At 54.0% G+C, this 18,266-nt stretch overlaps 1 protein-coding gene and 1 long non-coding RNA gene across 7 annotated transcripts in view; one reads left to right on the top strand and one right to left on the bottom strand.

Moving 5' to 3' along the window:
* RASGEF1C (RasGEF domain family member 1C) overlaps positions 1–13,955 on the bottom strand; it is an 89,246-nt gene extending 75,291 nt beyond the window's left edge. For 2 of the 6 annotated variants that reach the window (XM_008274993.3, XM_070075815.1), the window contains exon 1: positions 13,830–13,955. Coding sequence is in view for 1 of the 6 variants with exons in the window: in XM_070075814.1 (XP_069931915.1) it covers positions 13,830–13,866 (37 nt within the window). In the remaining 5 variants the exon portion in view is untranslated. Of the gene's footprint in view, positions 1–13,738 lie in introns of all 6 variants that reach the window. The other 4 variants (XM_008274997.4, XM_070075814.1, XM_051833827.2 and 1 more) reach the window with 4 other exon arrangements.
* LOC138850063 (uncharacterized) lies at positions 4,167–7,518 on the top strand. Its single transcript, XR_011389448.1, has 3 exons — positions 4,167–5,756; positions 6,558–6,672; positions 7,347–7,518. It is a non-coding gene; the product is annotated as an uncharacterized lncRNA (long non-coding RNA).
* Positions 13,956–18,266: the final 4,311 nt, after the last annotated feature.

The raw sequence follows: 18,266 nt of genomic DNA, 5'->3' as shown, positions 1-18,266 counted from the left end.
AACTGGATTTCCTGTCTAGACGTGGGTCTCAGTCCCAAGATGTCTCACTATGTGTATGCAAATATCCCCAAATCTGAGAAAACAAACCATCTGATACACATCTGGTCCCAAGCATTTTAAATAAAGGATTCTCAACCTGTATCCATTGACAATGAGTATGCCGCAGAGAAAGATGACCTGCGGCACGTGCATCAGCCACAGTGCGTGATGACAAATGAGACACCTGCAGGCCTTCCACACACCCCTGTCAGCCTCACTACCCTCCCTCTCTCACTAGCTAGAACTTAAAAATAATTTACTCATTGCTTGATTTTAAAGTATAGTTTACAAGTAAACATTGTATATGAATAATAATGGTTTACAATATGATGTTTTGATGAACAAGGATACTTCAAAAAGTTCCTGGAAAAATGAAATTAAAAGATCAGCTTATGCCAGCATTGTGGCATAGTAGGCTAAGCCTCCATCTGTAGTGCCGGCATCCCATATGGGTGCCAGTTCGTGTCCTGGCTGCTCCTCTTCTGATCCAGCTCTCTGCTTATGGCCTGGGAAAGCAGTGAAAGATGGTTCAAGTGCTTGTGTCCTTTGAACCCTTCAATGAACTTTTTAAAGCTCCTTCATGTATACATTTAAAAAAGGCTAAACCACAATAATTTAACATCTTTTATGTGACATGATTAACATTTTTATTGCACTGAATTTTTTTTTAAAGATTTATTGATTTTATTTGAAAGGTAGGGTTACATAGAGGCAGAGGCAGAGAGAGAAAGAGGTCTTCCATCCACTGATTCACTCCCAGATGGCTGCAAGGGATGGAGCTGGGCTGATCTGAAGCCAAAAGCCAGGAGCGGGCTGGCACCGTGGCTCACTTGGTTAATCCTCCACCTGCAGCACCAGCATCCCATATGGGTGCCGGGTTCTAGTCCCGGTTGCTCCTCTTCCAGTCCGGCTCTCTGCTGTGGCCCTGGGAGTCAGTGGAGGAATGTCTGAGTGCTTGGGCGCCTGCACCCACGTGGGAGACCAGGAAGAAGCAGGAAAAAGCACCTGGCTCTTGGCTTCGGATCAGTGTAGCTCTGGCCGTGGCGGCCATTTTGGGGGGTGAACCAACAGAAGGAAGACCTTTCTCTCTCTCTCTCTCTCTAACTCTGTCAAAAAAAAAAAAAAAAAAAAAAAAAAAAAAGCCAGGAACTTCTTCTGGGTCTCCCACATGGGTGCAGCACTTGGGCCATCTATTGCTTTCCCAGGCCATAGCAGCGAGTTGGATCAGAAATGGAGCTGCTGGGACTCGAACTGGCACTCAAGGGAAGCTGGCACTGCAGGTGGCAGCTTTATCCGCTACACCACAGTGCCAGCCCCTATTGTACTGAATTTTTAAAAAATAATTTCACTTCATAAACCTGTTCCCCTACACAATATATGGTCGAGTGTGCTTGCTTTTAACGTCTTAGGGAGCTGGCATCACCTTGTATACAGTTCTCTTTACTCCCATGACCCTACTGACGGTCCACTATGTGAGTGTACCACATTTCTTTTTCTCTTTTCCTACCCATGGGACAGAGGTGGCTTCCAGGTGTAGCCACCAAGAGCAGGGCTCTGGGGGCGTGCACAGGCACAGGCACCGGCACAGCGTTCCCTTGGGACAGCTCAGCAGTGGAACTGCTCCTTGCCGGGGTTCCCAGCAGGTACGAGCCTTGCTAGCTAATTCTGAGCTGTTTTGTAAATGACTTGCACCCACTCCCACACAAAGATGACAAGGGCGTCCACAGATCCACCCTCTCTCTTCTACGTGTCACTGTCAGATAGACTGTTCTAATTAAACAAGGGTGTGTCGGTATTTCCTTAAGTACTGTGCAGGATTCATGAGGGAAGCCTGCTGGGCCTGAAGCTGTCTGTCTGGGAAGGTGTCTTGTCAGAAGTTCAATGTCTTGAGCAGAAATAGAAGTGTCCCGGTTTTCTCTGGCTTCTTCCACTGACCGCAGTGAGGACGGCTGTAAGCCATCGTCTGCTTCATGGAAAGCGGCGAATGCGCCGGCAGGCGTCACACACAGACTCTACCATCCTGTTCGTGCGTGCAGAACCTGCAGGGACACCACCTTCCCGTTCCTGGTGTTGGTAAATTATATTTTCTCTCGTTTCTTCTTGGTCAGTCTCGCTAGGAGTTGATGAACTTTATTAACCTTTTCAAATGCATCCCCCCCACAAACACTGTAGAAAGAACTTGGCATGGCCTTCACGGTGGGTGCCAGGCAGTCAATACATGCTCTGTATTGCAAAGCGGATGCTTCTGCTGAGTCCTGGGAGACTCGATTAACACCAAATATAGAGCAGGTGCTTTGGGCTCCGGGAGGCTCCCCCCGAGCCTCCACTGCAGGACAAGGTCCCTTTTACTGCTGGGCACCTGTGGCCAGCCCTGCATCCAGCGTCCTGCTGACCCCTACCCCGGTCTCTCTGGAACAGGCCCATCTGCCAAGAGTCGCACCCGTATGGAAGAAGTGTAGGGGAGCACACCGGGCACTTAAGAGCCCCAGTGCTTGCACCCACACACCCTTGTGAAGGACAAGATCATTGTGGGGCACAGGGGACTCCGACCTTGGGACCCAGGGCGCGGCCAGTGTAGAGGGGTTTCTGACGGCTCCCAGGACAGAAAGGCTCCTGGGTGTGCAGAAAGATGCTCCTGGCTGAGCCCAGCCCAGACCTGAAGCCAGGGGGCCACTTGGCCTTCGTTTGGGTGGACGGCTGAGAGATGTCTTAGCCTATTTGCTGCTGCTGTGGCAAGACACCTGAACTGGGGAATTTATGAACAAAGAGGCTTATTTCAGCCCATGGTTCTAGAGGCTGGGAAGGTGCCAGCACCTGCAGGGACTCACTCCAGGGAGGAGAGTGATGGCCCTTTAAGGATCTATTACCTCTTATGGTTTTTAAGATTTATTTATTCATTTGAAAGTCAGAGTTACACAGAGAGAGATGGAGAGGCAGAGAGAGACAGGTCTTCCATCCGCTGGTTCACTCCCCAATCAGCCACAATGGTTGGAGCTACACTGATATGAAGCCAGGAGCCAGGAGCCTCCTACGGGTCTCCCACATGGGTGCAGGGGCCCAAGGATGTGGGCCATCTTCTATTGCTTTCCCAGGCCATAGCAGAGAGCTGGATCGGAAGGGGAGCAGCTGGGACTCGAACCCTCGAACCGTCGCCTATATGGGATGCCGGCACTGCAAGCGGTAGCTTTACTGGCTACACCACAGCACCGGTCCCAAAGACCTATTACCTCTTACAGCTCCAGTAAAGCCTCTGCAGGAGGCACCATAGTCAAACCACGGCAGGGGGCAAGCAGAGAGCAGAGAGCAGGGCCCCTCAAGGACAGGAGGCGAGTGCAGGCCACACCGCTGCTGCTGCTGCAAAGTCACCCAGACTGTAGATGGCGAAACCCAAACAGCAGACACAGCTCGCAGCCCCTCCTGGCTGGTTGACCCCCAGAAGTCCCTCATGTCCCTGAGCCTGCTGTGAGGCGGTGACAGGCACACAGCCAGGGGCACTGCACAGGTGTTTGAACTATCAGAGAGCCAGTGGTCATTTATTATTTATCACACAGCCAGGTTCTGGCACTTTTGAATGCTGTCTGGATTCAACCAGCAAACGACCACAGGAACCAAGGAAACAGTTAGCCTGCAGAGGCGCTGGTGAGCTGTTTCTATGAGGTGGGCCCCTTCCCGCCCTCAGCCACATTCACTGCTTGGGACCCCAAATAGGAGTCTCCTCGGTGCAGGGTGGATGCACCCATGGGCCGCACTCAGGTTAGAAACAGGGCTCTTCCTGGTCACGCTTCCAGTAGTTTGGGGCGACCCAGGTGGCAATGCACTGGAGGTGGCTCAAGACACTGCGGGAATCTGCAGGACCCACAGTCAGGCCCCAGAGGGCACCCCCTGCAGACAGGGCCACAGGAAGCTCTGCCTGGTAGTGGGGGGGGGGGGGGGGATCCAGCCCCCAACCCTCATCTCTGAAACTGAGCAGAGGAGAAAGTCCAGCAGACACTGCTCTGGGTCTGGCCCCTACGCAGTTGGCCCCTGTGCAACCTGAGGCCTAGAGTGAACCTGAGCACGTTGAGAGGGTCCCCAGTGAGGGAACTGGTGGATGCTAGTCCTGCTCTAACAAAATGCTGCAGGCTGGGTAATTTCTAAATACTAGAAATGGACTTCTCACAGTTGTGGCGGCGGCGAAGTCTAGGATCAGGTGCCGGCAGGTTTGGGGTATGCTGAGGGCTGCTCTCTGCCCCACACATGGGGCCTTGTTGCTGCGCCCCCTTGTGACAACTCCCATGCACCTCTCACAAGGGGGCACTCGTCCCACTCAGGGGGGCTCTGCCCTCATGACCCAGCCAGCTCCTGAAAGCTGCACCTCCCACCTCCCGGTACCATCACACCAGGGGGCTACACATGATTATAGGGAAACATTCAGGCCACAGCAGATGAGTTCAAACCTGGGCCTTGGAGACCTGGGGATCTGCTGTGATACCTGGTTGCTTGTGGGGACCTTCGGCAGGCCTGGCAAGTCATGAGCGTTTTTTGCTGACAGAGGAACCCACAGAGTCTGAAGGAGTGGAGGCAGCCCCCTGTGACAGGAAGGGCACTGGGAATGAGGAAGGAGCCCAATCGCATCACAAGATGTTCTGGGGAAGACTTCAGGCCGTGGCCCCCCAGTGCTACTCCTCCCCTCCACATACCTGCTGGCTGACGCCCAGGCCCGGGGGGTGCGGGACCAGGAGGCGAAAGGCAGGGTGGGCTTAGAGAACATCCTCTGATTCTAAAACAACTTAGAAACCGCTTAGCCTGAATCAGATTTCAAGCAGTCTGGAAAAAAAAAAATCCAAATTGTGGGAGAAAATTCACATGGAGCCATCAAAACAATGTCAGGAACGATGAAAAAAAGATCTAAAATAAGACAAACAAATGCAGTGTTGATCACAGATTGGATCCTGGATCTTAAAATAAGGCCAAAAAGAACATTATTGGGGGCGACTGAGGAAAAGCAAATATGCACTGGGTGACAGAGAATCTTTGTGCTGCTGTTGAATTCCTGGGGTGCGATATGTGGCCTGTGGGTTTGTAGAATTTCCCTGTTCTATGGTGATTCTGATGCCATCACGATTCCCACCACCTGCTCTGACACGGTTTAGCAGAAGACACAGCACATGTCCCACATGGTTAAAAGCTGGGCAGATGACGGTGAAGACAAGACACCAGAGCGCATGACACTTGCCCAAGGGCAGAGGCTGAGGACAGCTGAGGACCCCCCCCCCCCAAGATGGCAGCTGCCCTGACGCAAACCCGCCTGCCGTAACCGCCAGGAGAGGAAACAGAACCAGCTCCAGCCGCCTACAGCATAATGGGGGGACTGGATGCGGTGCCTCTTAAACTGGTGCGAATTAGGAAAGAAACCTTGAGAACGGGCGCCAGAGCCCGTGCGAGTGTGGGCACGCGGGAAGCTCAGGGCGGAAGCTGCGCGGACGGGGGCCATGAACCGGGAAGAAAAGCCCGAGGAAGAGGAAGTTCCGCCCACGTAGGGGTCAGGCATGCAGCTCAAGCGGTCCTCGGCAGCCATTGCAGGCGTAGCGGGAAATGGATGCCGCTAGCACTGGAATCCACGACCCCACAGAAGTAAAAGTGAAATGGGAACGGGAGCCGGCGCCCCCACATCAAGGCCCAGCACCAACAGAAGAGGGCAGCCGCGAGCCCCCGGCGTCTGCCCGCAGCCTTCCAGGGTAATCCGGAGCTGAGGGAAGACACAGATCATAGCCATGCGTCGCCAACCTAGGGGCCGACACAGATTCTCCCTGCCAGCCATTGTGAAAACGGTAACAAGGTTACCACGCTGCGCCCGGCTTGAGTTGCCTGCTGCAGTAGATGGGGTGTTTGTGTGGCCCCCAAATTCACGTTGAAATCCCAAGGGCATGGTGTTGGCTGGTGGGGCCCTCGGGAGGCGATCGGGTCCTGGGGTGCCCTTCCCCCTCTGCGGTGTGGGGCTGAGCAGGCGCCATCCCGGAGCCAGACCCAGGTCGGCGGGCCTCCTGAACTGCGAAATAAATTCCCTGTGGTTCACAAACCACCTAGTGTGTGGTATTTTCTCATAGAAGCCTCAACAGACTGAGAAACACTAAGAAAACATCCAGACACATGAAAAAAACAGACTCTAAATTGAAAACCAAAACAGAAATGGACCCAAACATTAGGTAGACGTGAAGTTAGAGTTGCCCAAGCCTAAGAAAGAAAATGACAAAATCAGCTCAGAAACGAACAGTAAAAGATTTCAGAGGGATAACAGCTTTGGCTAAACATTTAATAATATTCATTAAGGAAATGAATGAAAGCAATCCCAAAACAAAGTAATAAAGAGAATCATAAAGTGGTAGAAACAAAAGGAAAAAAAAGATCTAAACACACATATGTATTATTGGAATCCCTGAAGGAGAAAATCAGAAGAGTGAGATGTAATTCACATTTAAAACCATAATCTGAGACTACTTCCTGGAGGTAAAAAAACGCCTGAATCTGTACATTCCCAGATTCCCCCATGTGCCTGAGACAACTGATTCCGGATGGATCCACTCCGAGACTTGTTCTAGCGAAAGAACTCAGACTGAACGCAAAGGAAAACATCTCTGGAACTCCAGACAATGAGTGAGTCACTTACATGGGCAAGGAAAACACATTTATAGCAGACTTCTTGACAACATGTGGCATTGCAACACATTTAAGGCCAGAAAGGGTGAGCCCACCTGTCCTTCAAATATGAAGGGCACTGAAAGCAAGCATTGGGGGGTGGGGTCCTCACAGGTCCTCCTGAGGGAACCATCAGATGCTAAACTGTGTCTGACCAAGTGATGCCTGAGGAAGCAGCAGCAAAAATTCAGTACCAACAAGCAGAGTCCAACACTCTGAGGCAGAGGGTCTGCATGACGGCCACCCCTACAGTCCCCATCTCTTGGCATTCATGCCTTGGAGAGCAGCCAGGATCCCTGACTTTCCCCTAACCCACAGAATGTGGCGCTGGTGATGGGATATGGCCACGGTTAGGTTACGCGGTCAGGGTATGTATGTCATGCTACGTTGAGAATCTGACTTGCTGATTTGTTCTGGAGACTGCTGGCTTGAGGAAGCAAATGGCTGCATTGGGGAAGCCCGTGAGGCAGGCACTGCAGGTGTCCCTAGAAAATGTGGGTGGCTTCTAGAAGTGGAGGGTGGCCGGAAAGCCAGCATCCAGCCACAGATTTAAGTCCTCGGTCCCTCAACTCCAAAGAACCGAGGGCTGCCAACAACCACGTGGGTGGAAAGCAAATCCTTCTCTGGTGCAGTCTGTAGATGAGAACCCAGTCCTGGACAACACCAGCAGAGACAACACCAGCCACGCCGAGACCCAGATCCACAGAACCTAGGACGCCACCAATGTGTGTTGCTGGAAGCCACGAAGTCCATGGAAAGTTGTTACAGAGCAACAGGGAACTAATAAAACCATGTCTATCAAAACACATTGTGCCCAAGTGGATTTATTTCAGGAATGAAAGAAGGGCTTCGTGTTAAGATTCACACATTTTGTGTCTGACTGTTTGCCTTACCCTAGTCCCAAGCCTGACATGGGTCATCTAGTCATGATTCTTCCCATAAATAGTGCTACAGAGGGGCGAACAAGGCAGTGCGGTGGGCTAAGCCGCCTTTTAGGATGCCTGCCTCCCATACTGGAGCACTGGCTTGGGTCTCTGTTACTCTGCTTTTAATCTAGCTTCCTGCAAGTGCATCCTGGGAAACAGAAAATGATAGCCCAAGTACTTGGGTCCCTGACACCCCCATGGCAGAACTGAATGGAGTTCCAGGCTCATGGCTTTGGCCTTGGCCCAGCCCTGGTTGTTGGATATGGGGAGTGAGCCAGTGAATGAAAGATTCTCCTTCTCTCTCTCTCTCCCTGCCTTTGAATTCAAAGATTAAAAAATAAATATTTTAAAAAGTTAGTGCTGAAGAGACATGCCATAATTCTCTCCATATATAGCTTCAACAAAAATTAACACTTATTCCTAGTTTTTAAAAAAATCCAGTTAATAAAATGGGAATTATTTCATGCTCTCTTTTCTTCTTTCTATTATCTATCTATCTATCTATCTATCTATTATCTCTCCCCATCCTAAAATCAGAATCTTCTTCAGTGGGGTAGGTACTAGAGGCCATTTTACAAAGTTCAGGAAAAGATACATCCAATATTTAATATTGACGTGGAAGGATTTAGCCAATTTCATTTAAAAAAGTAGCAGATTCAGGCCGGCGCCGCGCCTCACTAGGCTAATCCTCCGCCTTGCGGCGCCAGCACACCGGGTTCTAGTCCCGGTCGGGGCAACAGATTCTGTCCCAGTTGCCCCTCTTCCAGGCCAGCTCTCTGCTGTGGCCAGGGAGTGCAGTGGAGGATGGCCCAAGTGCTTGGGCCCTGCACCCCATGGGAGACCAGGAGGAGGCAACTGGCTCCTGCCATCGGATCAGCGCGGTGCGCCGGCTGCAGCGCGCAGGCAGTGGCGGCCATTGGAGGGTGAACCAATGGCAAAGGAAGACCTTTCTCTCTGTCTCTCTCTCTCACTGTCCACTCTGCCTGTCAAAAATTAAAAAAAAAAAAAAAGCAGATTCATAAAAATCAGTAAAGGAGCTGAACTATCTGAGATAATCAATGATAAAACTACCAACAAGTGTATTTGCATTTAGTAAGGTAGAAAAATAAAATGACACAGAATCAAGTCAGACAACATAGTTGATGAAAAACATTTTTAATAACAACAAATGAAGTAAAATACTCATGAATAAACCTAACAAGAAATGTAAAACCCCTCTGTGAGGAAGACCTCAACAAAACACTCCTGAAAGCAGCCTTGAATGGACAGAAAGAGACCTGGTTTTTGTCTAAAGTGCATCTTTTCATAAAGATGTGAATAATCCTGAATTTAATATATGCACTTCGTACGTTCCTTCCCCAAACACAAGCGGCGTGTTGGAAAGCTGGGAATTCATAAATTAAAAAGCAGTGAGATGAGACGAGCCCTGTCAGATAGATAGTGGAGGACAGCAACGACAAGTGGAGTGCACACACACACACACACACACCCCGAGATGCTGATGAACAGGAACGGCCAAGCCTGTGAGAGCAGAAGCAGGCCCATGCCTTTGGACTGCTGACATGCGATTAAGGCACATCTCAGATCTCTGAGAAAAGATGGGCTTTTAATACCTGGTGTTGGGAGAGAGGGACAGGCATCCGGAGAAGTAGAAAATTGGAAGCACAGATGAAACACAACCCCTACGGTATTGAAAACACAATGAATTCTTAAATAATTGGGCTTAAATAATTAGAAATGGGTTCTACCTATGATTCAAAACCAGGTATAATCAAAGTGTGATTAAATCAACTACATCAGAGTGAGTCTCTTTATAGGAAAACCCATCATAAGCAAAGTAAAAAAAAAAAGCAGTAGAAATATTTGCAGTATAGCAAATTATAAATACTAGCTAATATGTACATGTTTTTAAAAATATCCTTGGCTGGCGCCGTGGCTCAATAGGCTAATCCTCCGCCTGCGGCGACGGCACACCGGGTTCTAGTCCTGGTTGGGGCACCGGATTCTGTCCCAGTTGCTCCTCTTCCTGTCCAGCTCTCTGCTGTGGCCCAGGAGTACAGTGGAGGATGGCCCGAGTACTTGGGCCCTGCACCCCATGGGAGACCAGGAGAAGCACCTGGCTCCTGGCTTCGGATCGGCATGGTGCGCTGGCCCCAGTGCACCAGCCACAGCGGCCATTGGGGGGTGAACCAACGGAAAAGGAAGACCTTTCTCTCTGTCTCTCTCTCACTGTCTACTCTGCCTGACAAATATATATATATATATATATATATATATCTTCTTGTGTTATTTATATTATTTATCTGAAAGGCAGAGCCCTCCCCACACACACCCAAATCCCACATAGCTGGGGCTGGATCAGACCAAAGGCAGGAACCAGGAGTTCCATCCAGGTCTCCCACGTGGGTGGCGGTGACCCAAACTACTTGAGCCATCACCTGTCCTCTCAGGCTGCACGTTATTAGCAGAAAGCTGGAATTGGGAGCAGAGCCGTGATCTGCACCCTAGGAGCCTGATACGGGATGTGGGCTTCCCAAGTGGCATCTCCCCTACTGTGCCAAACCTCCGCCCCTATATCGTATTTTAAGCTAACTTTTACATTCAAGGAAAAAATGGTCAAAAATACAAAAGAGTAGGCAAAACGTTATGGACAAATAATTCATAGAAAAAGATAACCACATGACTCCAACCTATGAAAGGATATAAAATTTCATTCCTAATAATATAAACATAAATTCAAAATGCACCGAAATATTTCTTCAGTCAGTGAGGCCATGGGGAAGACACTGCCATCCATCGGCAGTAGGAGTGCAAAAAGGTGCAATCCCTTGATGAGGAATTCGGGAATATCCAGTAAAATAAACACACATCTACTCCTAGTTCTTGTAGGAATTTATTCTAAAGATACACCTCCTGGGGCTGGTGTTGTGGCACAGAGGGTTAAGCCACCTCTTGAGACATCAACATTCCATTTGTGAGCACCAGTTTTGAGTCCCAGGTGCTCTGAGCCAGCTCCCTGCTAATGCACCTGGGAGAGCAGCAGAAAATGGTTCAAGTCGTTGGGTCTCTGCTGCCCATGTGGGAGAACCGGCTGGAGTTCCTGCTCCTGGCTGTGGCCTGGCCCAGTCTCCACTGTTGCAGGCATTTGGGGAGTGAACCAGTGCATGGAAGCTCGCTCTCTCTCCCTTTCTCTCTCTCTGTGTGTGTGTGTGTGTGTGTGTGTGTGTGTCTCCATCATTCTGCCTGCCAAATAAATAAGTAAATCTAGATAAATGAATAGATAAATAAATCTTTAAAGACACATCTCCACAAATGCAAACAACATGTTCAAGGTTACTCATCCTCCATTACTTTCAATTACAAACACCTGGGGCAAAACCCCAAGTGCATCCCGGGACACCAGCTGGGAGCTCTGTGAAGGAAGACACATGGAAGGAGGGATTGCCACATTGCTCCCGATCAAAAGAAACAAGGTGCACAGAAGACATGCACAGGCTAACCTTTGTCATAACGCATTCAGGGCTCGCTTTGAAAAAAAGAGAAGCAGCAGAAACTAGGATGGGTGTGTCTGTGTATGGGATCATGGAGGAAGACCCAGGGATGGCATGGGGACTTGTGAGTGGAGCTTGGTATGCTTTTGACCTTTGCGCACAGAAATGTCGTACATATATAAAAAAAAAAAAAGGTTACAGCATCATGTTTACAGGAAAAGCCCCAAAATGAATGTTTGCAAGAACACATGAAGCTGACACAGGATCAAATTGATAGCAGGGTCACTGAGCGCTCTGACCGCACACCCAGAGAAACCCTGGACTTGACCCTGTAGGTTTTCATCAGCAGTAATTCTGAAAAGATTTGGGGTGAATTCTAGGATTAGGCAAACGACTAAATATATCGGTGCTGTGGGGAGCCAGTCTCTCAGGGTGGGAGAAAGGAGATGCAAATATTAATTTTACGTTTTAAGACAAGATACCTGTCTAGGACCGCTGACCAAGTCCAGAGGCTGTGATGCCAATGTGGCAATGGGTGAACCCTACCCAGATTTCAGCTTTTAAGTAACATGTTCCTTTAATATATATACTTTTTAAAATTTTATTTGAAAGGTAGAGACAGATAGGAATCTTCCATCCACTGGTTCACTCCCTAAATGCCCACAATAGTCAGGCCTAGGTGAGGCTGAAGCCAGGAGCCAGGAACTCAGTCTGGGTCGCCCACGTGGGTGGCAGGGACCCAACTCCTTGAGGTGCACCCTGCCTCCCAGGGTGCATATCAGCAGGAAGCTGGAGTCAGAAGCAGGACTGGGACTCAAACTCAGGCACTCTCGACGCAGGGTCTTCACTGCTGTGCTCAGCTCCTGGCTTCCAACCAGGAACCTGGCAGCCTGGGCTTGCTGGAGAAATGGCTGGCTCCAGGTCTCAGCCCAAACAGCAGTGGGAGCTGCAGCGATGCTCAGAGACTCGCAGATGCAGGGCCCAGCCTCAGCCTGAGCACCAGCCTCTCCTCTGACCTCGGCAGGTGCCCCTCTGTGCACAGGGACACTGGGGAGCAGCACTGAGCTCAGGTAATGGGCAGCACCTGACCCCAAACCAGGCTCTCTCATCTACAACAGTTGGCAAGCCACACAGCCAGCTGGCTGCTCTTCAAGAACCTCCCTCCATGTGCTCACGGCCACTCCGCCTGGCCAGTGCTGGCACCTCCTCCCCGCTCCCTCTCCATCTGCCAACAGGCCATCAGGCGTCCTTCCAACACCGAACCCTCCGAGGAATGCCCACGGCACCCGGATGAAAACCCAAGCCCCTACCCCTTCCCCCGCCACCTGTCTGCTCCAGCCGCTGCCCCCACCACCTGCACCTGCTGTTCGCTCAGACCTTATCGATGGGATCCAATCCTTTTGTCGCAGGCAGAGGTGACTGCTCAGGGACACCCCCCTGGCCAGTCTGAGGCTCTGCCCCCCCACCCGGGCCTCTCTCTGCCCCAGTCCCCCTGATGTGTTTTGCCCCTAGCACGGCGCCCCTGTGCACACCTCGGTGTATTCTTTGATTACTGTTCTCATTCAACGCCCCCTCCCACCCGGGGCAGGGAGCCAGCTACACACAGTAGGCGCTCAGTGGATGCACCGGGAGTGACTGGGCCGCCCCAGGCAGGCTGCTTGGCACTGTAGCTGCCCTATGGCTTTTGAAGCTCGTGCTGTTGGAGCTGGAGCGTGAGCATGGCCCTGCGACTCTGAGCAGGTCTTGTCTCTCTAAGCCTCAGCTGCTTCACCTGTGGAATGGAACACAGCGCCTGTCTGGCAGGCGGATGTTCCCAGCAGCCTTCTCTGGCTTCTGGGGCTCAGCACAGCACACGGTGCCTCACAACCCCAGGGGCCGGCGGCTGGGATGCTTACCACCCACCCTGGCCAGCTCCTAGCCCAGCTGCTGAGCACGGAGCAGGCAAGAGGGCGCCTCTTCTTCCTCCCCCGCCCCTCCCCCAGGGCCCCTCCAGACCTCACTGTCCCATCTAAACAGCAGTCCCTGGACTTTGCCCACTGTCACTGCGTGGGGACACACCCAGAGTCCCAGCAGCCGCCCGCCCTTGCAGGCCCTCTGAGGGCAGCACCTGTCCATTCCGCAAATGCAATCCCGGCTTCGGTGGCAACGCCCTCTGCCCCTGAGGACTCGGCTTCACACGCACCTGCAGGGCAGCTATGCTGTCCCCATTTCACAGACGGGGAAACTGAGGTCTACCACAGGGCGGAGGCACAGGGTCCAGGCTGGCTTTTCCTGCCACCAGAGTGGCTGAAAGAAGCCTGTTCCACAAGCCCAGGCAGCGCGGTACCCGCGGCAGAGCCGGGTCTCCCGCCAAGGGGACGGGGGTGTGCCTCCGCGGGTCCCCGCCCCACCACCCCGAGTCCCTGCGTCTCGGCCCTGTGACCCGGGCGCACATCCCCGCGCCTCACGGCCACCCTCGGCCGCCCACCGCCCAGCCGCGCGGACCTCCCCGCCGCCGGCCGGCCCCATGCACGGTCACCCGCGCGCGCACCTGCGCCCGGGGTCCAGCCCGCGCGTCCCCGCCAGCGGCCCGGATGCCCGCTGTCCCCGCCCGCTCGCTGCCCGCACCTCCGCTCCCGACCTCCTCCGGGGGGCTGCGCCCACAGCCGCCCGCAGCCGCCCCGGCGCCAGGCGTCCTTCCAGGCTGCGCCTCACTCACCGGCTCCCGGCGCGCCCGAGCTCCGGGCCCGGCCCATGGGCAGTGCCCGCTGCGCCCGCTGCCAGCCGCGGCGCCGCGGACCCGGGGCGCTGCCCGCGCCCGCCGCCCGCCGCCGGTGCGCTGGCGGCCGGCCCCTGAGGAGCGCGGTGCGGCGCCCCCTCGCGGCCGCACAGGGGAGCGCAGGGCGGGAGGGGCGCGGGGTGGAGCCGCGCAGCCCTCTCCCCGCTGCCCAGCCCGCGCCTCCCGACGCCTCGCTGCCTTGCCCTTCGGGCCCCTGCACTGCTCCTAGGCCTCACGGTCAAGGCTATGTGTCCGGTCCTGCGTTCAGGACCCTCCACTGCGGCTGGCCTCCCACCCGGTGGCCAGACCCTACAGGCCAGAGCTGCCCACTTGCATCAGCAGAACCTACCCTACCTGTGCCTGGATCCCAGAGGGCTCCGACCCCGGCTGCCACCGCCGGACTCTGCAATTCCCCCCGCCTCCTGCCGCCGTGCCTCTCTTCCTTCTATCTGTACCACTTACCTGCGGCTTGTCCATGGCCCCAGGTCCGGAGGCCACCGGGGATAGGAAGCTTGCACACGTGTACATGTACAGACGCATATATGCACATACACACAGCCAGAGACACGCACGGGTGTGCTCGCACACACACACCCCTCAGGTAAGTCAAGGAGGCAAAGCCCAGGGAGGATGGGCACCACCCTGAAGCGGCTGGGCTGCCAGGAACTGCTTCACTTACAGAAAGGGAGGGCCTTGAGCCGGGCCCACCTGCATAGTGCGGGGGTCCTGCTTTGCCCTAGCATAGAGGTCAGCTCACCTGTCCTCCGCATGAGACGCAGCAGAAACGCAATCTAATCCACTCAGGCAAAAAAAGCCAAGGTGTTATGCTTTCGGGAAGAGCTAGATCCAGGTGCTTAGATGGTGTGGTATGCCAGTCCATCTCCCCCACCTCCCAGCCCCCAGCAGCCCTGGGCCGACACCCTCAGAAAGGGCGCATCTGCCTGATGGCTCGCGGGAGAGCCCAGGGCTGCAGGAACGGGCTCAGAGACACCAGCTCAAACCGCTTCTGCAGGCTCTCAGATCTGGGTGTGGCCTCCCTGTGGCTGAGGCTGCAGTAGCCCTGGGTTGGCCCTGATGGAGAAGGGGCTACTCCACGCGTGCCCTGAGGGCTGTTCCAGAAGGGCCAGGGAAAAGCAACAGTCCAGCACGGTTCTCGCACAGTGGGGAAACTGAGGCCCGGAGAGAGAAACACCCACCTGCAACACCTGGCGTGTTGGGCCCCATGTGAGATGGGTGGGCTCGGCAGGGAGGCAGTGGGGCCTTGGGACAGGGCCAGCACCAGAGGCTGAGGCCAGTGCTAAGGCTCAGTGGGGGAAGGGGAGGGCGGGACAGAGGCTGGCAGGTGGGGGTGGGGAATGGTGGTTGCAGCAGGTAGACGTGAGGTCAGTCCTGGTGTGTCCTCCCAGGGCCCTGCCGGGGTTCACAGGAGACAGAAGGCAGCCGGAGAGAGCTCTGACCACTTGATCGTTCCCTGTGACAGGCTGGGGCACTAGCATCACGGGGGCCCTCCTAACCAGGACAACGCCTGTGCACCTTGCCCATGCCATCCCCTCTCTGCCAGTAGGGGCCTGGGCAAGCCCTGCTGGAGCCCCTTTCTCCCCACCAATGGCCAGAGCCTCTGAGTGAGGCTGGGTTGTGCCCTGTGAACGTGAGTGGGAAGGCTGTGTCTCTGGCTGTTGTCACCACACCGGACGTCAGGCAGGGTAGAGGAGACACGGCAGGCACAGTGGCCAGTGTGGCCAGGAGCTTTGGGGACACCTGGCTGCAGGTGCTGTGGCCAGGCCCTGGGAGATGTCCTCCAGCCCACCTGAGAGCACACTAGCCTGCAGAGCCCCTTGGCACCCAGCCCACCTCATCCCCTCCTCCCTTCCCACTCCAGACTGCAGGCAGAGGTGGGGCCAGAGGACTGGATCTGCAACAAGTGCCGGAGATGGCTTGGCAAGCAGGACAGGGGCTCCTGCCCACCCAGGGCTCAGAGTTGAGAGACAGGAGCTGAAAACTAAGCATGCAGATGAGATAATCAAAAGGATCACCTCCAAGAGTGCTCAGTGGCACCAGAGAAGCAACAGGGCCAGGAGGCTGAGTGTGACCAGGAGGGCTGTCTGGGAAGGCAAAGTTTGTGCTGGTCCCTGAACAATGGGAAGAATATTCTAGGCAGAGGGAATGGCAGGGGCAAAGGTCCTATGGTCAGCGTGGATTCAGCATCATTTTCAGGGCTGGGAGGGGGCAGGCAGAAGGGGACAGGGCCTCCTGGGTGGGGCAAGGAGCCTCTGATTTGGCCTCAACTCCACCAGTGGTGCCCTGAGCAGGAGACAGTGGGGCTGTCTCCAGTCATGCAGCCCAGGCACCCACAAAGCCTTTCCCAGTGTGCCCCCTTGCCTTGCTGCATGTGGCCCAGATACAACTCTGGGGCTGCCCATGTTTGCCCCACCAGCTTGACACAGAGATGGACGTGAGGGAGAGGCAGCAGGAGCCCGCAAGGAGGAGGCAACAGACCCAAGCAGGGCTGTTTCAGGATAGGAGCCATGGGGCTGAGTGGCAGGAAGCCGAGTCCGAGTGGAGGTACGAGGAGGGATATAGGCAGCGGGTCCTGGCCGGGGGGGCGGGGGAGGGAGGGGTGTTGAGGCCATGGGGCTGGGGGTCATTGGGAGGTCTGCAGATGGCTGGGCCTGCAGGTGCAGACTCCAGTGTGGGCCCTCAAGGTGACAGAAGGAGACCCCTGGGGTCCCAGCAGCTGCAGGCAGACAGCGCCAGGAGCCTGCAGGACCCTGGCAGCACCTCTGCCTCCAGCTCTTGGCGCAGCCACAGCAGGTGACTCAGGAAGGAACAAGCCAGCTGCGAGGCCACCTAGCAATGAGGACAGAGTGCTGGGCTGCAGCCAAGGCGATTTATTAGTGCAGTGCCTGTCACTCTGCCGTTCCTGGGACTGGGGAGTGTTCTCCAAAATGACCACAAAGGCAAAGAGCCCGGGGTCACTGTGTGGCCACAAGGGTGGGAGCATGGGACTCCCAGTTATAGACCAGGCCTTGTCTTGCCACTACTCTGCACAGGGATCAGAGAGGAGCCACAGAGACCACGGCCTCTATATGCAGCGAGTGTGTGTGTGTGTCTGCATGGGGCTTGTGCACATGTGCAGCTGTGCTCCATGCATGTGCAAGCAGCATATGTGTGTGTAGTGTATGGTGTTTGTGTGTCCTGTGTATGGTATGTGTGTCCTGTGTGCATGCATATGCAGTACTGTGTGCATGTGTGTATTGTAGAATGGTAGGGGTGTATGTGGTATTGTGTGCAGTATTGTGGGTGTGTTGCGGTATGAGTGGGTGCATGGTGAGTGTATGTGTGGTATGTGTGGAATGCATACATGTAGCAAGTATGTATGGGGTAGTGTGTGTGTGCGTGCATATGTGTGGTGTGAATGTGTGTGGTGTTGTGAATGTGTGTGTAGGGTGTGTGTTGTGAAGGTGAATGGTGTCAGTGTGGCATGTGTGTGGTAAGCATGTATGGTGAGTATGTATAGTGTGTGTGTGTGTGTGTGGTATGAGTGTGTGTATGTAGTACATGTGTATGTGGTGTGAGCTGTGTGTGTTGCTATGTGTATAGTGTGAGTGTGGGGTATGTGTGTGGTAAACATGTGTGTGCACAGTGTATGTGATATGTGTGTAGTAAGTGTGTAGAGTGTATGTAGTGTAGAGTGGTATGTATGTGTGTGGTAAGTGTGTGGTATGAGCTGTGTGTGTTGTATGTGTATATGGGATGTATGTGTGTGTGTGGTATGTGCAGTGTGGTGTGTGGTGTGTATGTGTGTGGTAAGCATGTGTGTGTGGTGTGAGCTGTGTGTGTTGCTATGTGTATAGTGTGAGTGTGGGGTATGTGCAGTGTGGTGTGTGGTGTGTATGTGTGTGGTAAGCATGTGTGTGTGGTGTGAGCTGTGTGTGTATGTGGTGTGTGTGTGGTATGTGCAGTGTGGTGTGTGGTGTGTATGTGTGTGGTAAGCATGTGTGTGTGGTGTGAGCTGTGTGTGTATGTGGTGTGTGTGTGTGTGTGGTATGTGCAGTGTGGTGTGCATGTGTGTGGTAAGCATGTGTGTGTGGTATGAGTGTATGTGGAGGGTTGAGCGGGGGCCTGATGCTGACCTGGCTCCCCAGCACCCATTGCACACAGCTGCAGGTCGGCCTGAGGATGACGGAAGCCTCCCAGCAAGGCCCCCAGGAAGCAGAGGCTCTGTGTCCATGTTGGGGGGATCCAGGGAGCCAGGGAAGGGGCAGGGAGAGTGAAGTGCAGTGGGAGGAACTGCCCAGACAGGTGCATGGACACCCTCATGACAACTAAGGCCTGGATGGAGAGCCCTGGGGGACCTGGGCAGAGGGTCAGAGCTCC

The sequence above is a fragment of the Oryctolagus cuniculus genome, chromosome 6, assembly GCF_964237555.1.
Source record: "Oryctolagus cuniculus chromosome 6, mOryCun1.1, whole genome shotgun sequence".
NCBI classification, from domain to species: domain Eukaryota; kingdom Metazoa; phylum Chordata; class Mammalia; order Lagomorpha; family Leporidae; genus Oryctolagus; species Oryctolagus cuniculus.
The sequence above is the reverse complement of the archived record's forward strand: the minus strand, read 5'-3'. Positions and strand labels throughout refer to the sequence as shown.